General features: G+C 41.4%; 1 protein-coding gene across 10 annotated transcripts in view; it reads left to right on the forward strand.

Annotated features, from left to right (window-relative positions):
* KIDINS220 (kinase D interacting substrate 220) overlaps positions 1-19,131 on the forward strand; it is a 184,930-nt gene that overhangs the window by 133,869 nt on the left and 31,930 nt on the right. For all 10 annotated transcript variants that reach the window (XM_048845445.2, XM_048845446.2, XM_048845448.2 and 7 more), the window contains exons 23-24: positions 15,441-15,619; positions 17,144-17,370. In XM_048845445.2, the coding sequence (XP_048701402.2) occupies positions 15,441-15,619; positions 17,144-17,370 (406 nt within the window). The remainder of the gene's footprint in view (positions 1-15,440; positions 15,620-17,143; positions 17,371-19,131) is intronic.

Consider the following 19,131-nt stretch of genomic DNA (forward strand, 5'->3'; position numbering starts at 1 on the left):
TTGGGGCGGGACCTAGATTTGTGTTATAAAGTTGAGCAGCTTCATTGGTGCTATAGTCTGTTTGTGTCATGTAGATGAAAGCCTGGCACATAGTGGACTAACCTAAATCAAGACAGGGAAATACCATACTCATAGTGTGTGTTTAAAAAAAAAAAAAAACAAGACCAAACCCACAAATGAACCCTCCAAGGTGAATACTTCTATCTCCTTGTTTCCCATTTAAATATGAAAATGTTGTATTTAAAGCATATTAATAGTATCAGGATATAAAAGGTATGTGTTGTTTTATTAAGGAAATCTGATTTCTTGAAACAATCAGAAAATAGTATTCTTTAGCACCAGTAGTAAAATTTATTTTTTCCATAAAAAGCCTCATTTATTTTTATAGCAATTTGATGACACATCTGCTTGCTTTATTCAGCTGAAAAAGAAAATGTTGGTTCTTGGTGTTTTGTAGAATTGCTTTGTTAAATTATTTTCTAAATTGTTCAACTTTTAACAAATGACATTTGATACTAACATTGGAAAGCAATTTCACCTAATTAAGTAGATCCTTCTATAAACCATTGGAACATTAAGATGACAAACTGTTCATTCAGGATTATTTTAATTGGTACAATTATTGTAATTTTGTTGCAATTATGTGTTGAGCTAAAAGCTTTTGTCTAAATCATTTGAGAGGTTTTTGTTAACATACATAAGTAAGAAGAAAGGGAGTAAAATAAAAACTGAAGATAAGCATTATCTGTTTCCTTTTCGTTACAATATTTTAGACAAGTATCTATTAAATTATTCCTTCTAAAAACTGTATTTCACATTTTCAGCAAACCTTTTAACAACTATAAAAATTAAACAAGATAATTTTAAAATCTTACTTTTCTGTAAGATTATTATGTTCCTAATTCCTGTTTTGACACTGTTTAAACAATCCTTAATAAAACAAAAGTTAAACACATTTTTGAGAGATTTGTGGGCAACATTGACTCTATTCTGATGTATTGATTTAAGAAGTGTAGTATTTTTAAAATGCATTTGTTGTTAGTGATTACAGAAATTAAAGAAAAAGACCTATAAGGTCATCTCATTCATCACTCTGCTTATAGTGTTTCCTACAGTAATCATTTGTCCAGTTCAGTTTAAAATGGGTTACTTCTTTTGGAAGATTGTTCAACAGCCCAATGGATCTCACAGATGGGCTATTATTCCTTAATATTTAGCCTAATTTTTCTGTGTTCAATTTCATTCTATTACCTCAAGTCATATTGTTGGACAATCCTAAACAATATTATTAATCATGTTTACCATGTTAGTGCATAAGGACTAACCAAGAATACTATACACATTATTTATATTCTAATTGATTTTATAATATAAAAAATGAGAACATAAGCAATTTTTCAGTAATAGTATGCTGTGACATTTTTGTCTGATTTCGTAAGCAAGTAGTTTTTGAATGAGGTGAAACTGGGGGGTATGCAAGACAGATCAGACTCCTGAAAGGGGTACAGTAGTCTGGAAAGGTTGAGAATCACTGTTCTACATAATCTGTGTGCTTTAGTTTCCTTATATATTAGGAGATAATATTGCAGAGAAGCATTGCGAGGATTAATTATTAATGTTTGTAAAGTGCTTTGAAAGTGGTGGATAGAAGCTACAGTATACAATAAGTAAAAAAATACTAATATTTGATCATGAAGATTTTACATTTATATAGCAGACCTCATTCAAATGGACCCCATAAGATCTTTGTAAATATTGTACAAACTATAGATAAAATAGGAATTCCATTGCTCCCTGTTTGTAGTGATGCCACTTCTGTGGTTACATATGGGTACTGTTCACACAGTAACACAGCAACCCTACATAATTTTAGGACCACAAATTGTATGAATGTATGAGTATATGTGCATGTTTCACTGTTGCTCTTTTCCTTATCTTTTTGTATGGCAATTTTCTTCTTAGATTGTAAATTCCTTGAGGCCAAGACTGACTCTTACTGTGTTTTTGTACAGTACCAATATAGTAAGGCCTTGATCCTGACAGGGACCTCTGCACTGCTGCAATATAAAAGTTAAATGATAACTCTAAGTAATTATAGATAACAATAAGATTGGAATATATTAAATCATCAAATGGAATCAAAAAGCCTTTTATAAAGTACTTTTGACTTTAATATTGTATACCTCACATTCTTTCCTGTAGTGCATTTTCATTTTTTTAATGATTGTACAAAATTGCTTTGACTACCATTAGGATGGGGTACGTATTTATCCAGTGGACATTAGAAACCACTTCAGTGAACATTAACTTTCAGTGGGATAAATTACTCTCTTTCCAAAACAAGCAAAACAATATGCAGTACCGAAAATAGGCATCTTATTTACTGCTATTTGGATCTGATAGCTGTAGCAGGTTTTGCATAGAAAGCTTTCCAGAATACGTAGTGTAATAGGAGTATTTAAACAGCTGGTGCATCTGTTCAGTGAAATCTTTGTACCACTTAATGCGCATCAAGTGGCTATAATTTTTGTCTATATAGCATTATCAAAATATAGCTTCTTTTTTTGTCTTTATTAAAATAAAACATTGATTCCTTATCTTTTTTAATATGGAGTGTATAATGGCATCTTATTTTCCTGTTTTCATGCAAATTTTTTGTGAACAAATAGTGCTCTGAAGCTGTTTGTTGCAAACATGTTTGAAAAACTCAGTTATATATTTGCAGAAGAATTTTTGAAATAGTGGTAGTATTGTAATTTCTCTGCATTATATAGGAGTTTTTAATCAGGATAAAATAGAACCTTTATGTATTAAAACAGACTATTTGTACTTATTCTGCTCAGAATGCAGAGGAAAATTTACTTGTGTTTATAGACCAATTCAAAATGGAATGTTTTTAATATCAGGTTATTAGTATTGTCTTACACTCTATTTGGTAGAACTTGGATTTGGAATTTAAGCCAAAGGCAGACCAAACGATAGGCCAGATTCTTCTACGAGTGCAGGTCCCTCTGGGTATTCATTTTGGGTTCACATGTGCTTTCAAGTGCCTGAGACCAGAAGATTCTTCAATAGCAGTGTCCATTGGTTCATACCTGCGTCCTACATCTCCTTGTGTTCTGAATCAAGGGTATGAGGTGCAGCACAGACTGCTGCTTTTCCAGTTTCTTTCTACTGCTCGTGGTCTGGAACTGAACACTTCTGCGTCTATAGCCTTTTCAATACTCCCGCTCAAACTCTGTCTTTGTAAATCATTTATCTTAGATAGTTCTGATTAGTCTTAGTTAGATAGTTTGGGGTTGAGAGGGTTCCCCCACTCTTTGGGGCACCTAGTATGCCCAAGATTCCAGACTTCAAGCCCTGCCTGTCCCTCCCCTGCAACAGCCAGATTTCACGGCTGTTGATCAGATCAGATTTCATGGTCCATGACATGTTTTTCACGGCTGTGAATTTGGAAGGCCTCTACTTATGATCCCACATACTTGCCGTACTAGGACTCCTGGTATCTGTACTTTTGGGCCCTGGATTATGAAGACTGTGGGAATCACTTTCAACAAAGACCACCTCCCACAGAGGAACCTCTGTCCTTGCTGGAGCACTTCATCAAACTGAAACAACCCAAATACTCAGTACAACTGAATTGGCTGCCAGTGCCATGTTTTTCCTTTTCTGAATGAGGCGGTAGCACCAGCCTCTCCCTGGCCACTGGACAATTATAGGCAGTATCAGGACCTCTTGAGAAAGATCACAGAAATTCTGCAGGTCCCACTAGAAGTGGTTGAAGATCCTACCCATAATCTTCTGGATACTCTCCAGACCTAGTCTCCTTCCAGGAGCTCTCTGTAAACGAGGCTACGTTGGAGCCTGGGAAGACAATTTGGCATGCACCAGCTACCTAACCCCAAAGAGCACTAAGAAAAATTCTTTGTTCCCTTCAAGGAGGTGGCATATTTGTTTCCCCACTTTATCTAGTAGTCTAAGCAGTCACAGAGCAAAACAGGATGCACCAACCTATATTGCCCTTTTGGATAAAGATTCCAAGACACTAGATCACTTTGTCAGAGAGAACTTTTCATCAGCCAGCCTACTGTTCCGCAGTGAATGGCCTTATTCATGACAATAAACTGTCAAAATTCACTAATAAGCCACCACAGGAATGTAGGCCCTAATTCCAGGCAATCCTGAACAAAAGGAAACTGGTTTCCAGATCATCCGTCCAGGAGTCACACAAACTTACTCCAGGAGGAATTCTGTGCCACTGCACATGTGCAGAATTAGTGTCCCCTGCAGATTTCTTTGCTTCCCCACAGAAAAATGACTTTCACAGAAGCAAAGGGAAGCGACAAGAGTGATCATGCGACCTTCGCCAGCAGTATGTTTTGGGTGCCAGGCAGCCATCAGAGAGGTTAATCACTGTGGGGCAAGGGGCAGGACTGGGGAAGATCTGGCTGGTGGCTCCTACCCTGCGCCTGGCTCAGCTGCTAGTCCTGGCTGGGCTGGGGAGGACGGGACTTCCTCTTTCTCTCCCCCTCACCCCATACTTCCTGCACCCATCGCTCCTCAGCTGCAGGGGGAGGGATCACTGTACAGGGAGCTGTTTCCCCCATCTGCCCAACTCCTGTGCATCCAGACCCCCTCATACCCAGACCCTCCCGCTGAGCCTCACCCCCCAACCCCCAGAATCCCCCTGCTGAGCCCCATTCCCCTGCACCTGGACCACCCTGAAGAACCACCTGCACCTGGATCCCCACCCCACTGAGCCCCAGCCAGCTGCACCTGGATCCCCATCCCACTGAGCCCCAGTCTCTTAGCATCTGGACCCACTCACTAACCCTTCCACACCCAGACCTCTTTACCAAGCTCTAGCCCCACCACATACAGACCCCTCCCCACCGCTGAGCCCCAACTACCTTCACCTGGACCCCTCTGCAGGGTCCCATTACTGCTGCACCCATAGCCGCCCCCCCCCCCCGCAACAAACCCCTGTGCATCCAGATCCCCTCCTGCACCCATATTCCCCACTGAGCCTCCTGCATTCAGATTGCACCACACAGAACTCTCTCAACTCACACCTGTATCCCCCACACTAAGCCCCTCCACACTTGGATTTTGCCGGGCTGAACCTGCCTTGCCCGCACCTGGGGTGTTTCTGGGGCAGGCCCTGTCCTTGCGCTGCGTCAGGATTAGGTGCAGCCTCACCACTGAGTCCATGTCCCAGGAGGGAATTGCAGAGTGATCTTCAACTTCTGTGGAGCCAGTGGCCTGTGCTCCCCAATGCCATGCTGGAGACTCCACATTTGACAAAATTTGCAGAATTTTTAAAATATTGTGCACAGAATTTTTATGTTTGGGGGGCATAATTTTTAATTTTGGCGCAGAATGCCCTCAGGAATTCACAGTGCAGTGGACAAAACTTCCTGCTGCATGGTGACCTTGGTGGTTATGAGGCAGGCTTCTCAACTTCTCAACTCAACAGTCCTCAATGTTCTTTAAGGCAGGCCACACAACAGTAGAAGTTCTCCACAAAAAAGTTAATCTATTTAGCAAGAAAACAGATGAGTCACGTCACTCCCTCAAAGACTCTCATGCCACCCTCTGCTCCTTGGGGATATACACCTTGGCACCCCACAGGAAATACTATAGGCCACATGCTCTTAGGTACCACTTGCCTTTTTATCAGTGGAAGACCAATGTGGCCCCATAGGAAGTGTCAGAGAGTACAGTGTAGCAAGCACTCTGCATCCCCTCTTCAGTCCCAGCCACCTAACATGAAGTCACTTTGACTGGACATTCAAGAACTGTCAGATGGTCCTCACAAAGCCAGTTACCACTACCTCCTTTGGTGGCCACTTGGCTTGTTTCCTTCCAATGTGATTTGCTGCTATAAGTAAGTCTTAGACATCATCTCAACAGGCTAAATGATACAGTTCCTCTCTGCCCCTTCTCCAACCCCTCCCCCCTCAGTCCTTGTTCCAAAAAAACATCTCTCACGAGAGGGTTATCAGACAGGAGATGGACTCCCTAATCCAGGTCAGGGCTGTACAGCCTGTAAACTCTCTCCACAGGATGAAGGGCTTTTACTCCAAATAATTCCTCGTCCCCCAAATGAAAGGGGAGCTTGAGCCCCATCCAGAACCTCAGACAGCAAAAAGTATTCATTCACAATTCAAGATTCAGAAAGACTACCATGGCCTCAATAATCTCTGAACAAAGGTGACTGGTTTGTGGCTCTTGATTTGAAGGATGCCTATTTTCATATAGACATTCATCCTGCACTTTATGATGCTCCTAGAGCATTTCAATACAGAGCCTTCCTTTCAGCCTCCTCAGGGTTTTTACTGAAGTACGGTCCATAGTAGCCATGTACCTGTGCTGACAAGGCAGCCCAACATTTCCCTACCTAGACAACTGGCTGCTCACCAGATGGCCGTATCAGGAAGTGCAGGCAGGAGTTTACCTTCTTACTCAAACTTTTTAACTCCTTAGGTAAACCCAGAAAAAGTCCACTTTGTATGAGAATTAAATTTTTGAATTTATGGGGGAAAATCTGAACTTGATTGCAACCAAGGTTTGCTTACCTCAGGACTGATTCCCTGTGATGACAGACCTCATCACCCAGCTTTTACTCAGCCCTCAGATGACAGTTAAGTCCTACTTTGTCCTGCTAGCCCATATAGCCTTATGCACTTATCTGTGACTCCCTTTGCCAAGGCTTCACCTGTGGTGCCTTCAGGCATGGTTGTGGATGGTCTGCACTCTGAGCTGGGACTCCCTGGACAGACGAGTCTTGCTTCATCAGAGCATCCTGATGTCAGTCATCTGGTGGGAAACCAAGGGCAATGTCTGCATGGGGGTTCTCTTCGTTCCTGTACTTCCCATAAAGACACTCATTACAGATGCCTCCCTGTTGGGAGTGGGAGTGCACCTGCATGACCAGTGCAGCTCAGGACTATGCAAGAATCCAGACTACATATCAATCTTCTCAAGCTGTGGGCATGCAAGCATGAAGCATGCAAGATGTTGCTACCCTTCATCCTGTCCACATATGTCCAGATCAGGTTAGACAATGTGACTACAGTTTATTAGATAAACAAATAAGAGGGACCAAGGTCCACCCTGCTCTGCCAGTAAGCCAGCAAGCTCTGGAACTGGTGTATCCAACTTCAGATTACCCTCTTAGCAGTGCATCTTCTGAGGTAAATTAGCTGTCTGCCAAACAGTCTCAAAAAGCATTTTCACAAGGATCATGAGTGGGAGCTCCTTTCTTTGGTGGTGCTGTATATTTTCCAGCATTGGGGATTCCCATTCTAGGACCTTGTTGCAACCCAAGGAAGGAGGACGTTCCTAACCCTATTGTTCTCAAGCTGTCCTGGGGTACAATTCCAGAGGGGCTGGTATAGTGATTGGACACGTTGGTGAATATCATTCCTCTATTACTTCACATCCTTAGAATGATCAGGCAGGACAAGGTAACAGTAATCCTGATAGCATTCTGGTGGTCAAGACAGTTCTGATTCACTGCTGTCCTACAGATGACATCTCGCCCAGACATATGCTTACAAATCTTTCCAGACCTACAGTCTCACAGTGAAGGCAGGGCCAACCATCCCAACCCAGCATCTATCCATCTTGTGGCCTGGGTTTTGGATGGACAATGAATGTCGAGTGATCATGTTCCGAAGAGGTCCAATCCAGCCTTAATAATAGCAGGAAACTATGCCGCCAAGTGCAAACAATTCTGTTTTTGCTGTCAGGAGCGTCACTTACCTCCTGAGGAGTCTGGGATCTTACCCTAAAGAATTTTTTCTCCTTGAAAACAGTGAACTTATCCATCAGTTCACTGTGTGTACATTTAGCAGCTATTAATGCCTTTGATAATTCATTTTTCATCCATCTCACAACCTTGACATTTCTAAAAGGCTTTATCAGGATATTCCTTCCTGTATTAAAACCTGTTGGCACTTATGAACCTGCCATTCAAGCTGTTGGCCTTTTGCTCCCTCCTATGCCCATCTGTAAAAGTTGCCTTCCTACCAGCTGTCACTGCTTTTAGGAGAGTGGGTGAGCTCAGGGCCTTTAAGGTGGCCCTCCCTACATGGTGTTTCATAGGGATAAAATATGCTTCAGATTGCATCCCAAGTTCATCACACAAGCACCTTCTGAATTTCACCTGAACCAAACTGTTCCCTTGTCCCATCTTTTATTCAAAGCCTCATGATAACAGGGAGGACAGGAAGCTGTACACCCAAGATGTACGCAGGGTTCTCGCCTTCTCTTTGCACAGGACAAAGCCCTTTTGAAAGTTGCAGATTTATTTGTCTCCATCGCCAAGATGATGAAAGGGGAAACAGTCTCTCTTCCCAAAGGCTCTCTAAATGGATTTCCAGCTGCGTCCTCCTTTGTTATGAACTTAGGACATCCCCTCCTCCTCAGACTGTCAGAGCTCATTCAGCCAGAGTGCAAGCTGCCTTAGTGGCTGCTCTATCAGGAATTTGCCTCTCAGAGATCCATAGGGCGGGAGCTTGGGGTTCCAGTCACACTTTTACTAAGCATATGCCCTGGTTCAAGCTTCTGTCAAGAATGCTTCCTTTGGTTCAGCGATCCTGTGATATGTGGTGCAGAAGGCTTCCTTGTACCCTCTGCCTCAATGAGCACTGCTTGGGAGTCACCCAAAGGGAAAACCCCTAGAGACCAGCACTCAAAGAAAAAAGGAAGGTTACTTATCTTACTCTAACTGGAGTTCTTTGAGAAGCATGGTTTCTGTAGGTATTCATGACCTACCCTCTTTCTCCTCTGTTCAGCTCCTCCTTGATTCACAGTACAGTAGGAACTGGAGAAGTGGTTGGTCTGTGCCACCCCTTATACACTTGGTTCAGAGCACAAGGAGTGTAGGGCACAGGTGTGGACCAATAGACACTGCTGTCTCAGGAATATGGAGCATGTGCACACCCACAGTGAATATCCTTAGGGACCACACTTCTCAAAGAACTTCAGTTACTATAAAGTAACCTTCCTTTTTTTGACTGTCCATTTCTAAACACTAGATGCTTTTAAAAATGGTTTATTTATAGTAGCCACAAAAAAAAAATACATTAAGAAAAAGCTAATAAAATCAAGACACCACAGTTAAGGCTGACATCCTGTTGGCTTACTGTGTCATCTCGTTACTTCTACTCCTTCTAATAGAGCCCTTTAAAGAAAATAACTGCAGCCCAAATAGTAACTTTCTGCTGTAAAACATGTGGGAAGGTGAAACAAGATTCAGAAATGCCAAGATTCACATCCTGGCATTTCTGATGCATGCTGCCTTTTGGAAATGGGCAGGGAATATGGCGTGCAGACATAGAGAAGGCAAGCTTTCAACCTGCTGATATTAAACTCTCATTTTCTTGCCTCTCTGCTGGGGAGCAAAGAGCAATGTAGACCCCTAAAAAATTGCCGTGTTGTGTTTAGATTTTGCAAGCCCAGCTTTTTATGGAAATGCAGATTTTTTTTAAAAATCCACTATTGGAACTCTTATATTGTTTAAATGTACATTTTGTTAGTAAATCCTTTTGCTCTCATCAAATCATTAAAAAAAATCTAATTAGCTAATTCAGCTGACTGCTTAGTTTACTGCTAGTATTAATAAGCATACATTATACTATTTTTCTCTCATTTTTTATTGTTTTTCAGATATGTAATTGTTAATAGGATTGCGCACACCCTCATCTCATGTTCCGTGTTACTGATTTCCATTTTTAGCTAGAGAAGTCAAGTGAAATTGACTTTTGTGGCTAGCTATTTTTCCTTTATTTGCACAGTCTATTGTGCTGTTTTGATCTGTTGTGCTTTGATTCCATTTTAGGTACCTCATGTAGCGTTATAAACCCTAAGCAACCAAAGCAATCACCGAAAACTTATAATCATTTTTTTCTGATATAGACAAAATAAGGCCGCGTCAAACTTGCCCAACCTTACCACATCTGTTAAACATATTGCTGTATTTAAAAGGTCACTCCTGTAAATCCTGTCCCTTTCGCAAATTATCTTCTGAAACAGCTCACTTATACTCAGAACTCTGTTATCTTAGATGTTCTTGAGATCATGTGTTTTTCTGGTCCCAAATATAGTGTGTGTAAATACATGGGGTTTTTTTTTTTGGTCATATACCAGGATTCTTTTGATTGACTTCCCAAGTTGTGCACTAGTTGCACTGTAGCTTACTGTCAAACGTTAGGTTTTTGGACTGTGTAGACTTTACAGCAAGCACTATTAAGGTCAGAGGGAGAAATCCTACCACAATTAAAGTCAGTGGAAATTTTGCCATTGACTTTAATAGAACCAGGATTTCACCCTGAGTTTTGCTACTAAGTAGTGATTATGGACTGTGATATTTCCTATTCTATGTATAGAACAATACTGCAGTTACTGCAGATATTCTGAGCCGAAAATGCTGGGGTTTAATAGCGCTCACTGTAACTGAATTTTCCCAAAACAGTTTTAAACGTAGTAGGATCATCCTGTATCATGCCCCACAATCCGTTGGGAATTGGCTTGTGCTGTTCAGCTCTGCTCTCTTGTATTGCAATTTGGTAGAAAATCCCTGAACAGACATTGCTTCATTTTGATCATAAAGTGCTTCCTGGCTTTTCTTCTAGAACTACTTGCTAGGTCCCCATAATTGTGAAAACAAACAACTGTAGGTCAGGGATGCTCCCACACTTGAGGCATTGGAGTGAATGTTCTATGTATTGTATTGACCATCACATGTTTTTTCTTTCTTTTGAAGAAAGCTACTGGAAGTCCTAGGAACTCCAGTTGTTCCTACATGTTTTTTTGAGAGGAAGGGGAAGTGTTAAGGGGCTGTATTTTCTACAGCATCCACTTGCTTCTCTAAATAGTGTTCATCTTGGCCTCATCATGCACTATGTGTTTTTGCATTTTTGCTTGGCCTCCCTCTATTACTGTGATTACCCCATTCAGTATCCTTTATTCTGAAAAGCATCATGTACACCTGTGGCACTGTAGTAATAATTACTACTACCAGATTAAGTTTTTTTTTTTTAAATGATCAGCATATTTAATATTCACCTGTCATGTAATTCAGATCACTATCTCCTGAGCCATTCAGAACCATTTAGTCAATGTGTTTAGAACCCATAATCAAAATAAATGTTTGTAGGATTCTTGTGAGACTTCCTTTTAGCTGTCATAAATTTTAGGCCCTTTTTTTTTTTTTTTTTTTAAGGCCAGCCACTAAAGGGTAAGATGATCACAAACTAAAAAAACACTAGAGCAAATCTAACAGAGTCTTCTGATAGAGGACAGGGAGACATTCACAGCAGTAATTACTGTACATCACATGTTTATAATAGATATAGGGAACATACGATATAATTTCTAAATATGAAAAACAGCTACTTTGTACTTTCAGCAACTGTTTAAGATAACATTTGAAAAATATTAAATTGCCCAGCTGACTGTCAATTTAAGGCAGAAGTGCGAAAACTTTTCCTGTTGTGCCCCCCCAGCTCCCTTACCAGGAATGGAATCTGTACTCGCCCTCCATCCATTACTGCACAGTTGGCTCAGCAGAGGAGCTTGGGCTGAAGGAACGCTGGAGGCTGAACTGGGGATGGGGGAGGAGCCTGGGCTAGAGGCGGAGCTGGCCTGGGGAAGGAGATGGAATGAGAGCAGAGCTGGGGTGGAGTGGGGCTGGAGCTGGGATGGTGGCAGAGCAGGGCTAGGTGTCACTCCCTCCCTCCCTGCCCCCCATGGGAGTTGGCTTGGGCCTGGACACGAGCCCTCTGGAACATTTCTACGTGCCCTTCCCTCCCTCCCTCCCCCCCCCCAGTTTGGGTGCCACTGATTTAAGGGCTGGAACTGTTGGGTTTTAGCTATAGATCACTTTTAAATGAGGAAAGAGCCAAAAATAATCTAACACTCCTGAAATATTTCTTCAGATAGCTTTAAAATCAGTAATTTGTTAATTTTAGAAAAAACAACATTTAACCTCATAAAAAATGGCATATAATGAGAAAAACCAAATAAATCCTTACATTTCTATTATTATATTATACTGGCACTACAGAGTGCTTGCTATATTAGGGTCTGTTCCTCAGAGGACCTCAGTATCCACAATTCCCACTGATTTCAGTGAGAGTATCAGGGTGATCAGCATCTCTTAGTAAGAAGTTGTAAGCCATTGAAACAGTTAATATTTTGCAGTGTTGAAAGTTTTCTTTAACTCTTTGATACCTTTGATTGTAAAAAAATTATTTGCTTTCTGAGAAAATCCAACTGCTAAACAAGAATAATGTAGGCTTGGTCATAATGTGTGGATTTTGAATCTATTCACTTATATTTTAAGTATAAGTCACTTTTAAAGTGCTTTGTATGCTAACCTTTTTAATTTTTTATCTGAGAAATACAGGCACATATGATTTTTGTGGCCCTTTGCCAAAAGATTCTCATTTACATAAATATCCCTTTCAACAGAATAGTTTAATGTATTGAGTTCAGAAGGTTAGAAGAGAGACTTCAATCTTAGCCCAGCAGTGGGCTATTGGCTTCTGAACAGTAGCATTGTTCATCATATTCAGAACACTGTTCTCATTCAGGCTTAAGCAGAGCTGGTATTAAAATTCATCTAATTTATTTCATGTGACTCGTCAGCTGTGTTTTTTATTTAAATCTCTATCGCCTTTTCTTTGGGCATTTTTGTTTTGTAATTTTAAAAAGTATTGAAATGGATAGGCCACTTTTTAACTATTTAATCTGACCATTTTATGGTTTGTCAGTTGTCACAAATATGTTAAAATGTCCGATCAGTTTATTATGATTTTTGTGCTTCTTTAAGAGGCCACTTCTGTTCTATGTTTCTGAATATATTTGATTACCTGCATCTAACCAGTCTTTTAAATTCAGTTTTAGTGGAATTTGCATGTAAGATTCAATAGAAGCTTGGTGCATTGAGGAACTTAAATAATTTTTATTTTATTTGAGAGTTTATACTTTATATTTGTTGTCAGATGCCTCTGCAGAGATTAAAGCATGAGCGTAAACCCTAGCTTTATTTTGATACTGCCTCCGACCTTCTAATTTTTTCCTCCTTTTCTAGCACACAGTCTCTGTAGCTAACAGTCACCTCAACCATGATTTTTTTTTTTTCTTGAACCTGATTGAGAAGTGAGTGGTTGTACCTGGCTTGTCCAGTGAAATTTCCAATCTCCAATATTGTAGCTCAGTTCATTGATTCTACATCACTCCTAAAAATTTAACACTGATTTATCTACTGAGGTCATGATCTTGCAGAGATGTACATACATGCTGAACTTTTTACTTATTTATTCGGGAAGTTTTAACAAGTTAACAAATCCCTACCATTGTTACAAGAGTTAACTTTTATATAGAGACATTATACAGGAATACGGTCATCAGATCTTTCTGTTTAACAGGATTTTACCATATTACATAGTGAGCATTATTACCACAGTTATAATATGTCTAAGGGGACTCGGCCCTCTGCGGGGTGGTGGAGCAACTCACTACACCCTCTCTGCTGGGTTGAGGAATACTCAGTCTATGGCCCAGACCTTCAGGAAGGGACTGAGCAAATAGTTCAATATAAGCCCGGGCCCTGGGTCAGGGCAGGGCCAGCAAACAAGCAGAAGCTCAGGCCCTCTGGCAGGGCCTGAGCAAATAGTTTAACAGCAAACCCCAGGTTCCTGGCTTTGAGCGACCAGGGAGGGGGGAAGACTGCCACCCGCGAGGTGGGTGGTAGGGGGGATGCAGGCCCACCCACTCCACTGCATCCCAGCCTGGGGCTTGGCTGCAGCAGAATACCCGTTGCTGTGTCAGTGGGGATCCTGGCCGCAACACACTGACGTTGGCAGTGCTGCAGCCAGACTAGGGTCAGCTGCCCCTGGGCTACTTCCGGACTCCCCCTCATAGGGTACCTGGGTCAGGGTGGTGTCCTCGGAGGGTTCCAGCACCATGGCTTCCTCCAGGTAGCTGGCGAGGGGTAGGCTTGGCAGCTCCTCTGGGTAGGTGGCGACAGGTAAGCTTGGTGGCTCCTCCATGCACTGGTTGGCATTAGGCATTGGCTGGTCCAGCCAGTCCTCAGGTTGGCCGCGGATTGCCGGGGTCTCCCAAGCTGGAGCCAGGCCACAGGCATCTGGCCTCTCCAGCAGCTGCAGCCCAAGCGAGCTCTGGGGTTGGGCTTTTATACTTCCTGTCCTGCGCCTTGACCTCTGGGGGGCAGGTGCAGGATCCCCTGGCTCCACCCACTTTGTTGTCCAGGGAGGTTCTTCCCTCTGTGGGATGGTGGGGCACCACACTGCCTCACTACAATGTCATTTCTAGAAATGTTATTAAATTGAGTGAAATACATGCTGAATTTTATGCACAGTGAGTGGTTCTGCTGAAGTCAATAGAATTCTCACAGTTAAGCAGCAAAACTAAAGTGCTTCGTGTAAAGTTAAGCACCTGAGTAAGGCTTTGCAGGATTGGGGCCTTAATATAAATATTAACATTTTAGAAGCTTTATTATACTCATTTTAAGTATTTTTAAAAATTTATTATGTCCATTGCAGTTCGCTGCAAAAATAAATAGTATGTTGTATTGAAATGCGTTTTAAATTTTTGCTGTTCTTATTATGTATGTATATATTCCAATATTAGTGGTGTTATTATGGTTAAGATTCTGGCAGCATTTCTGTAATAAACCCTTTTCAAGTATAATCAGCTGTAAAAGTTGCCTGTGGAATAAAACTTTGGTACAAGATTCTAAAATGAATCATAAAAATAAAAGATATCTTTCAGCTAATGATATAACCTGAAACTCATTGGACATAGTTAAAGTGACTTGGTAAGAAATTTAAAAATACTTTAAGTTAAATATTAAATATTTTTCCTTCAGACATATGCCAGTGTATGCGTAATACAAGAGACTATTAGTATGTTGTTGGGCAGAGCCACCAGTTAGCTAGCTGTGTCATGCATAGTTGGTATAGACTATTGAGACTGTGCTGGTTTTTTAGAGACAGTGTGAATTAAGGATGGAGAGAGAACCCTTAATCATAAAACTTCTCAGTTGGTTACCAAGATTAGAATGGATATTTAAGCTTAATGCTTCCAGATAATTTCCTCATCCTATTTTAGGTATTATAACATTCTCCATATGTAGGTTGTTGCATTCTAAATGTAGTGCTTGTCATGTCACAGTGGAGAACTATCTGAAACACTGGATTTTTCTTAAAAAGTAATGCCAAGTCAAACTATCTGCAGAAAATGCAGACATACTCTAACTTCTGCATGTCAATTCTGTGCCCCAAAGGATTTGGTGTCATGGATGTGATAGTATGTACTGGGGCAACATTTGAAATGGAAATATTACTTTTTTGATAAATTTGGCTTATTTGAAGTTTACCTAACTGTCTGGTGTTTATTTTTTTTAGAATTTCAAAGAATATTCCTACAACTAAAGATGTTGAACCTCTGCTTGAAATTGATGGGGACATACGGAATTTTGAAGTATTTTTATCTTCACGGACACCAGTTCTTATAGCACGTGATGTAAAAACCTTTTTGCCATGTACTGTAAACTTAGATCCAAAGCTACGAGAAATCATTGCAGGTGAGTATGTTTTCAGATAAAATGAAAATGGAAAATCGTATTATAATTTTCTTCATTATAGATGTTGTTACTGCTTGGAACACTCACTACCTCTGAGTTAGGTTTGTAGCATTTTTGTCCAGAGGGATTATTAGCTCATCTAGTCTGATGGTCATACGCCATTAGATTTCACCCAGTGATCTCAGCATTGAGACTAATAACTTGTGTTTGACTAAAGCATGTATTCCATAAAGTCATCAAAATCTTGATTTGACGATATCAGGAGGTGGAGAATCCACCACTTCACTTAGTAGCTTGTTCCAGTGATTAATCACTCTCAGTGTTTAAAAATGCGTGCCTTATTTCCAGTATGAATTTGCTTCAGCTTCCAGCCATTGGTTCTTGAGTTATGCCTTTCTCCACTAGGTTAAAGAGCCCTTTAGTACCCAGGATTTTTTTCCTCATGAAAATACTTGTACACAAATCAAGTCACCATACAAGCTAAACAGACTGAGTTCTTTAAGGGTATGTCTACACTGCAATTAGACACCCATAGCTGGCCCATATCAGCTGACTCAGGCTTGGGCTAAAGGTCTGTTTAATTGTGGTGTAGACATTCGGGCTCAGGATCTACCAATGTGATATTTGCCATCATGTGCCAGCAATGCCCCTCTGCCATGTACATTGGTCAAACTGGACAGGCCCTACATAAAAGAATAAATGGACACAATCAGATGTCAAGAATTATAACATTCATAAACCAGTCAGAGAACACTTCAATCTCTCTGGTCACTCGATTACAGACCTAAAGGTCGCAATATTACAACAAAAAGACTTCAAAAACAGACTCCAACGAGAGACTGCTGAATTGGAATTAATTTGCAAACTGGATATAATTAACTTAGGCTTGAATAGAGACTGGGAGTGGATGTGTCATTACACAAAGTAAAACTATTTCCCCATGTTTATTCCCCACCCCCCCCCACCCCCGTTCCTCAGACATTCCTGTTAACTGCTGGAAATGGCCCACCATGATTATCACTACAAAAGGTCCCCCCTTCCCCCCCCCCCGCTCTCCTGCTGGTAATAGCTCATCTTAAGTGATCCCTCTCCTTACAGTGTGTATGATAACACCCATTTTTTCATGTTCTGTGTGTATATAAATCTCCTCACTGTATTTTCCACTGAATGCATCCGATGAAGTGAGCTCTAGCTCACGAAAGCTTATGCTCAAATAAATTTGTTAGTCTCTAAGGTGCCACAAGTCCTCCTTTTCTTTTTGCGGATACAGACTAACACGGCTGCTACTCTGAAACCTGTTTATTATCCTCTTATTCTGATGTTTTCTTGATTGGCTTGCCCATTTCTTCAGCTGGTTTCTCATACATGACAATCGAAAGCCTTTGGAACTACCCTAAGTCCACTTTTTTTTGTTGTTGCATACTTAACTCCAGTGAATTGACAAATAATGAAAGGAACTTAAAACTAAGCACTTCATTGAGTCCATCTCCTTTCCTCATCTTGTATACATATTTAATGTTTCAGATGTTCGTGCTGCAAGAGATCTAATGAATATTGGAGGATTACCATATCCCACAGTGCCCTTACCTGAGGCAACACCCAGAGCATCATCAGTGTTCAGTCAGCCTTCATCAGTCTGCTCTTCATCCACCTCCTTCAATGGGCCTTTCAATGGTGGAGTTGTGTCGCCACAACCTCATAGCAGCTACTACAGTGGCATGACAGGACCTCAGCATCCATTCTATAATCGAGTAAGTAACCAATTAACTATTAAATCACACTTAGCATGATTTAATCTCATAATATTGCAGCTAGTCCTGTAAATGCTTAAAGGAAAAGAAAACAGATAACCCCCCACCACCTAAAAAAACCACCCAATAAAAAACAGACAGGAGAAAATTGCAGGAAAAAATGGTAAAACTTGCAGGGATGGTCACCCATCTACTGCAATCTAATGGAAAAGCATATGGAAAATTGAAACAAAAGGGCAAACTGTAGGGAAAATGTCTTTTTAGTTAGAGACACTATTAAATAGTGGGACACAGCAGGAATTTTTTTGGTGGGTGTGTCAGGGTGAGCTTTTTTTTCAATACACAATTACTAGTACAGTTAATTTACTCAGGTGCTGTCTCAGTATGGCACTGACAAATTGGCCTGAAATCAGAAGATGAAATTCAATAGAGACAAGTGCAAATTACTTCTCACCTAGGAAGAAAAAATCAAATGCAAAGCTACAAAATGGGGGAATAACTGGCTAGGCAGTAGTTCTGCTGAAAAGGGTCACAAATTGAATATGAGTCAACATATTCTGGGGAATATTAACAGGAGTGTCATATGCACTGTTGAGGCCCCAGCTGAAGTATTGTGTCCAGTTCTGGATACCACCCTCTGAGAAAGATGTGGCCAAATTAGAAAAAGTCCAGAGGAGGGCAACAAAAATGATAAAAGGTTTAGGAAACGTGACCTGCGAGGAAAGGTTAAAAACCTGGGCTTGTTTAGTTTTCAGAAAAGAGGACTGCGGGGGGGGGGCACTTGATAACAGTCTTCAAATATAAGTGCTGTTATAAAGAGGACGGCAATCAGTTGTTCTCCATGTCCACTGAAGGTGTAGAACAAGAAGTAGTCAGCTTCCCAATCACTGGAGATTTTTAAGAACAGGTTAGACAAACACTGATCAATTATGCTCTAGGTTTTCTTGGTCCTGCCTCAGTGCAGGGACTGGACTCTAGATGACCTTTGGAGGTCCCTTCCATGATTCTACAATAAACAGGCACATGGAAACAGAAAGTAAAGTTGTACATACTGATTTCTTCATAGCCACATAAAGCCACAGACAAGCTGCCCCTTCACATAAATGTGAAGGAACTCAGGGCAATGCGCTTGGCAAGCGAGGTGTTCCTCCCACAGCTTGCGAGCAAGACGGTGCAAGTGTTGGCGGAAAATACAGCAGTGATGTTCTGTGTCAACAAGCAAGGAGGGCCCTGTTCCAAGATCCTTTGTCAGGAAGCCCTTGGGCTATGGAACTCCTGCATGACTCATTCCATCCACATAGAGGCCATGCACCTCCCAGGGGAACGGAACATGCTAACAGATCGCCACAGCAGGTCCTTCTCCTCTCACCGTCTTTCCACACAGAGGTAATCAGTGCCATCTTCCAGAGGTGGGGGACTCCCCAGGAAGATTTGTTCACCACAGCACAGAACAAGGAGTGTCACCTCTTTTGCTCGAGGCTCGGCTGGGACGGGACAGGGGCGCTGTAATCAATGCCTTCCTCCATGCATGGTCGGGTAGCCTGCTGTATGCTTTTCCAGCAATCTCTCTGGTTCACAAGGTGCTCCTGATCGCTCCAGCATGGGCTCGCCAGCATTGGTTCAGCATGCTCCTAGACGTAGCAGTCACAGCCCCGTGGATTCTCCCTCTCAGACCAGAATTAATCTCGCAGGATCAAGGGAGGCTTCTCCATTCAAGCTTCAGTCCTACACCTGACAGCATGGCTTCTGCATGGCTGAATC

This window comes from Caretta caretta, chromosome 3 (assembly GCF_965140235.1).
Source record: "Caretta caretta isolate rCarCar2 chromosome 3, rCarCar1.hap1, whole genome shotgun sequence".
Lineage (NCBI taxonomy): Eukaryota > Metazoa > Chordata > Testudines > Cheloniidae > Caretta > Caretta caretta.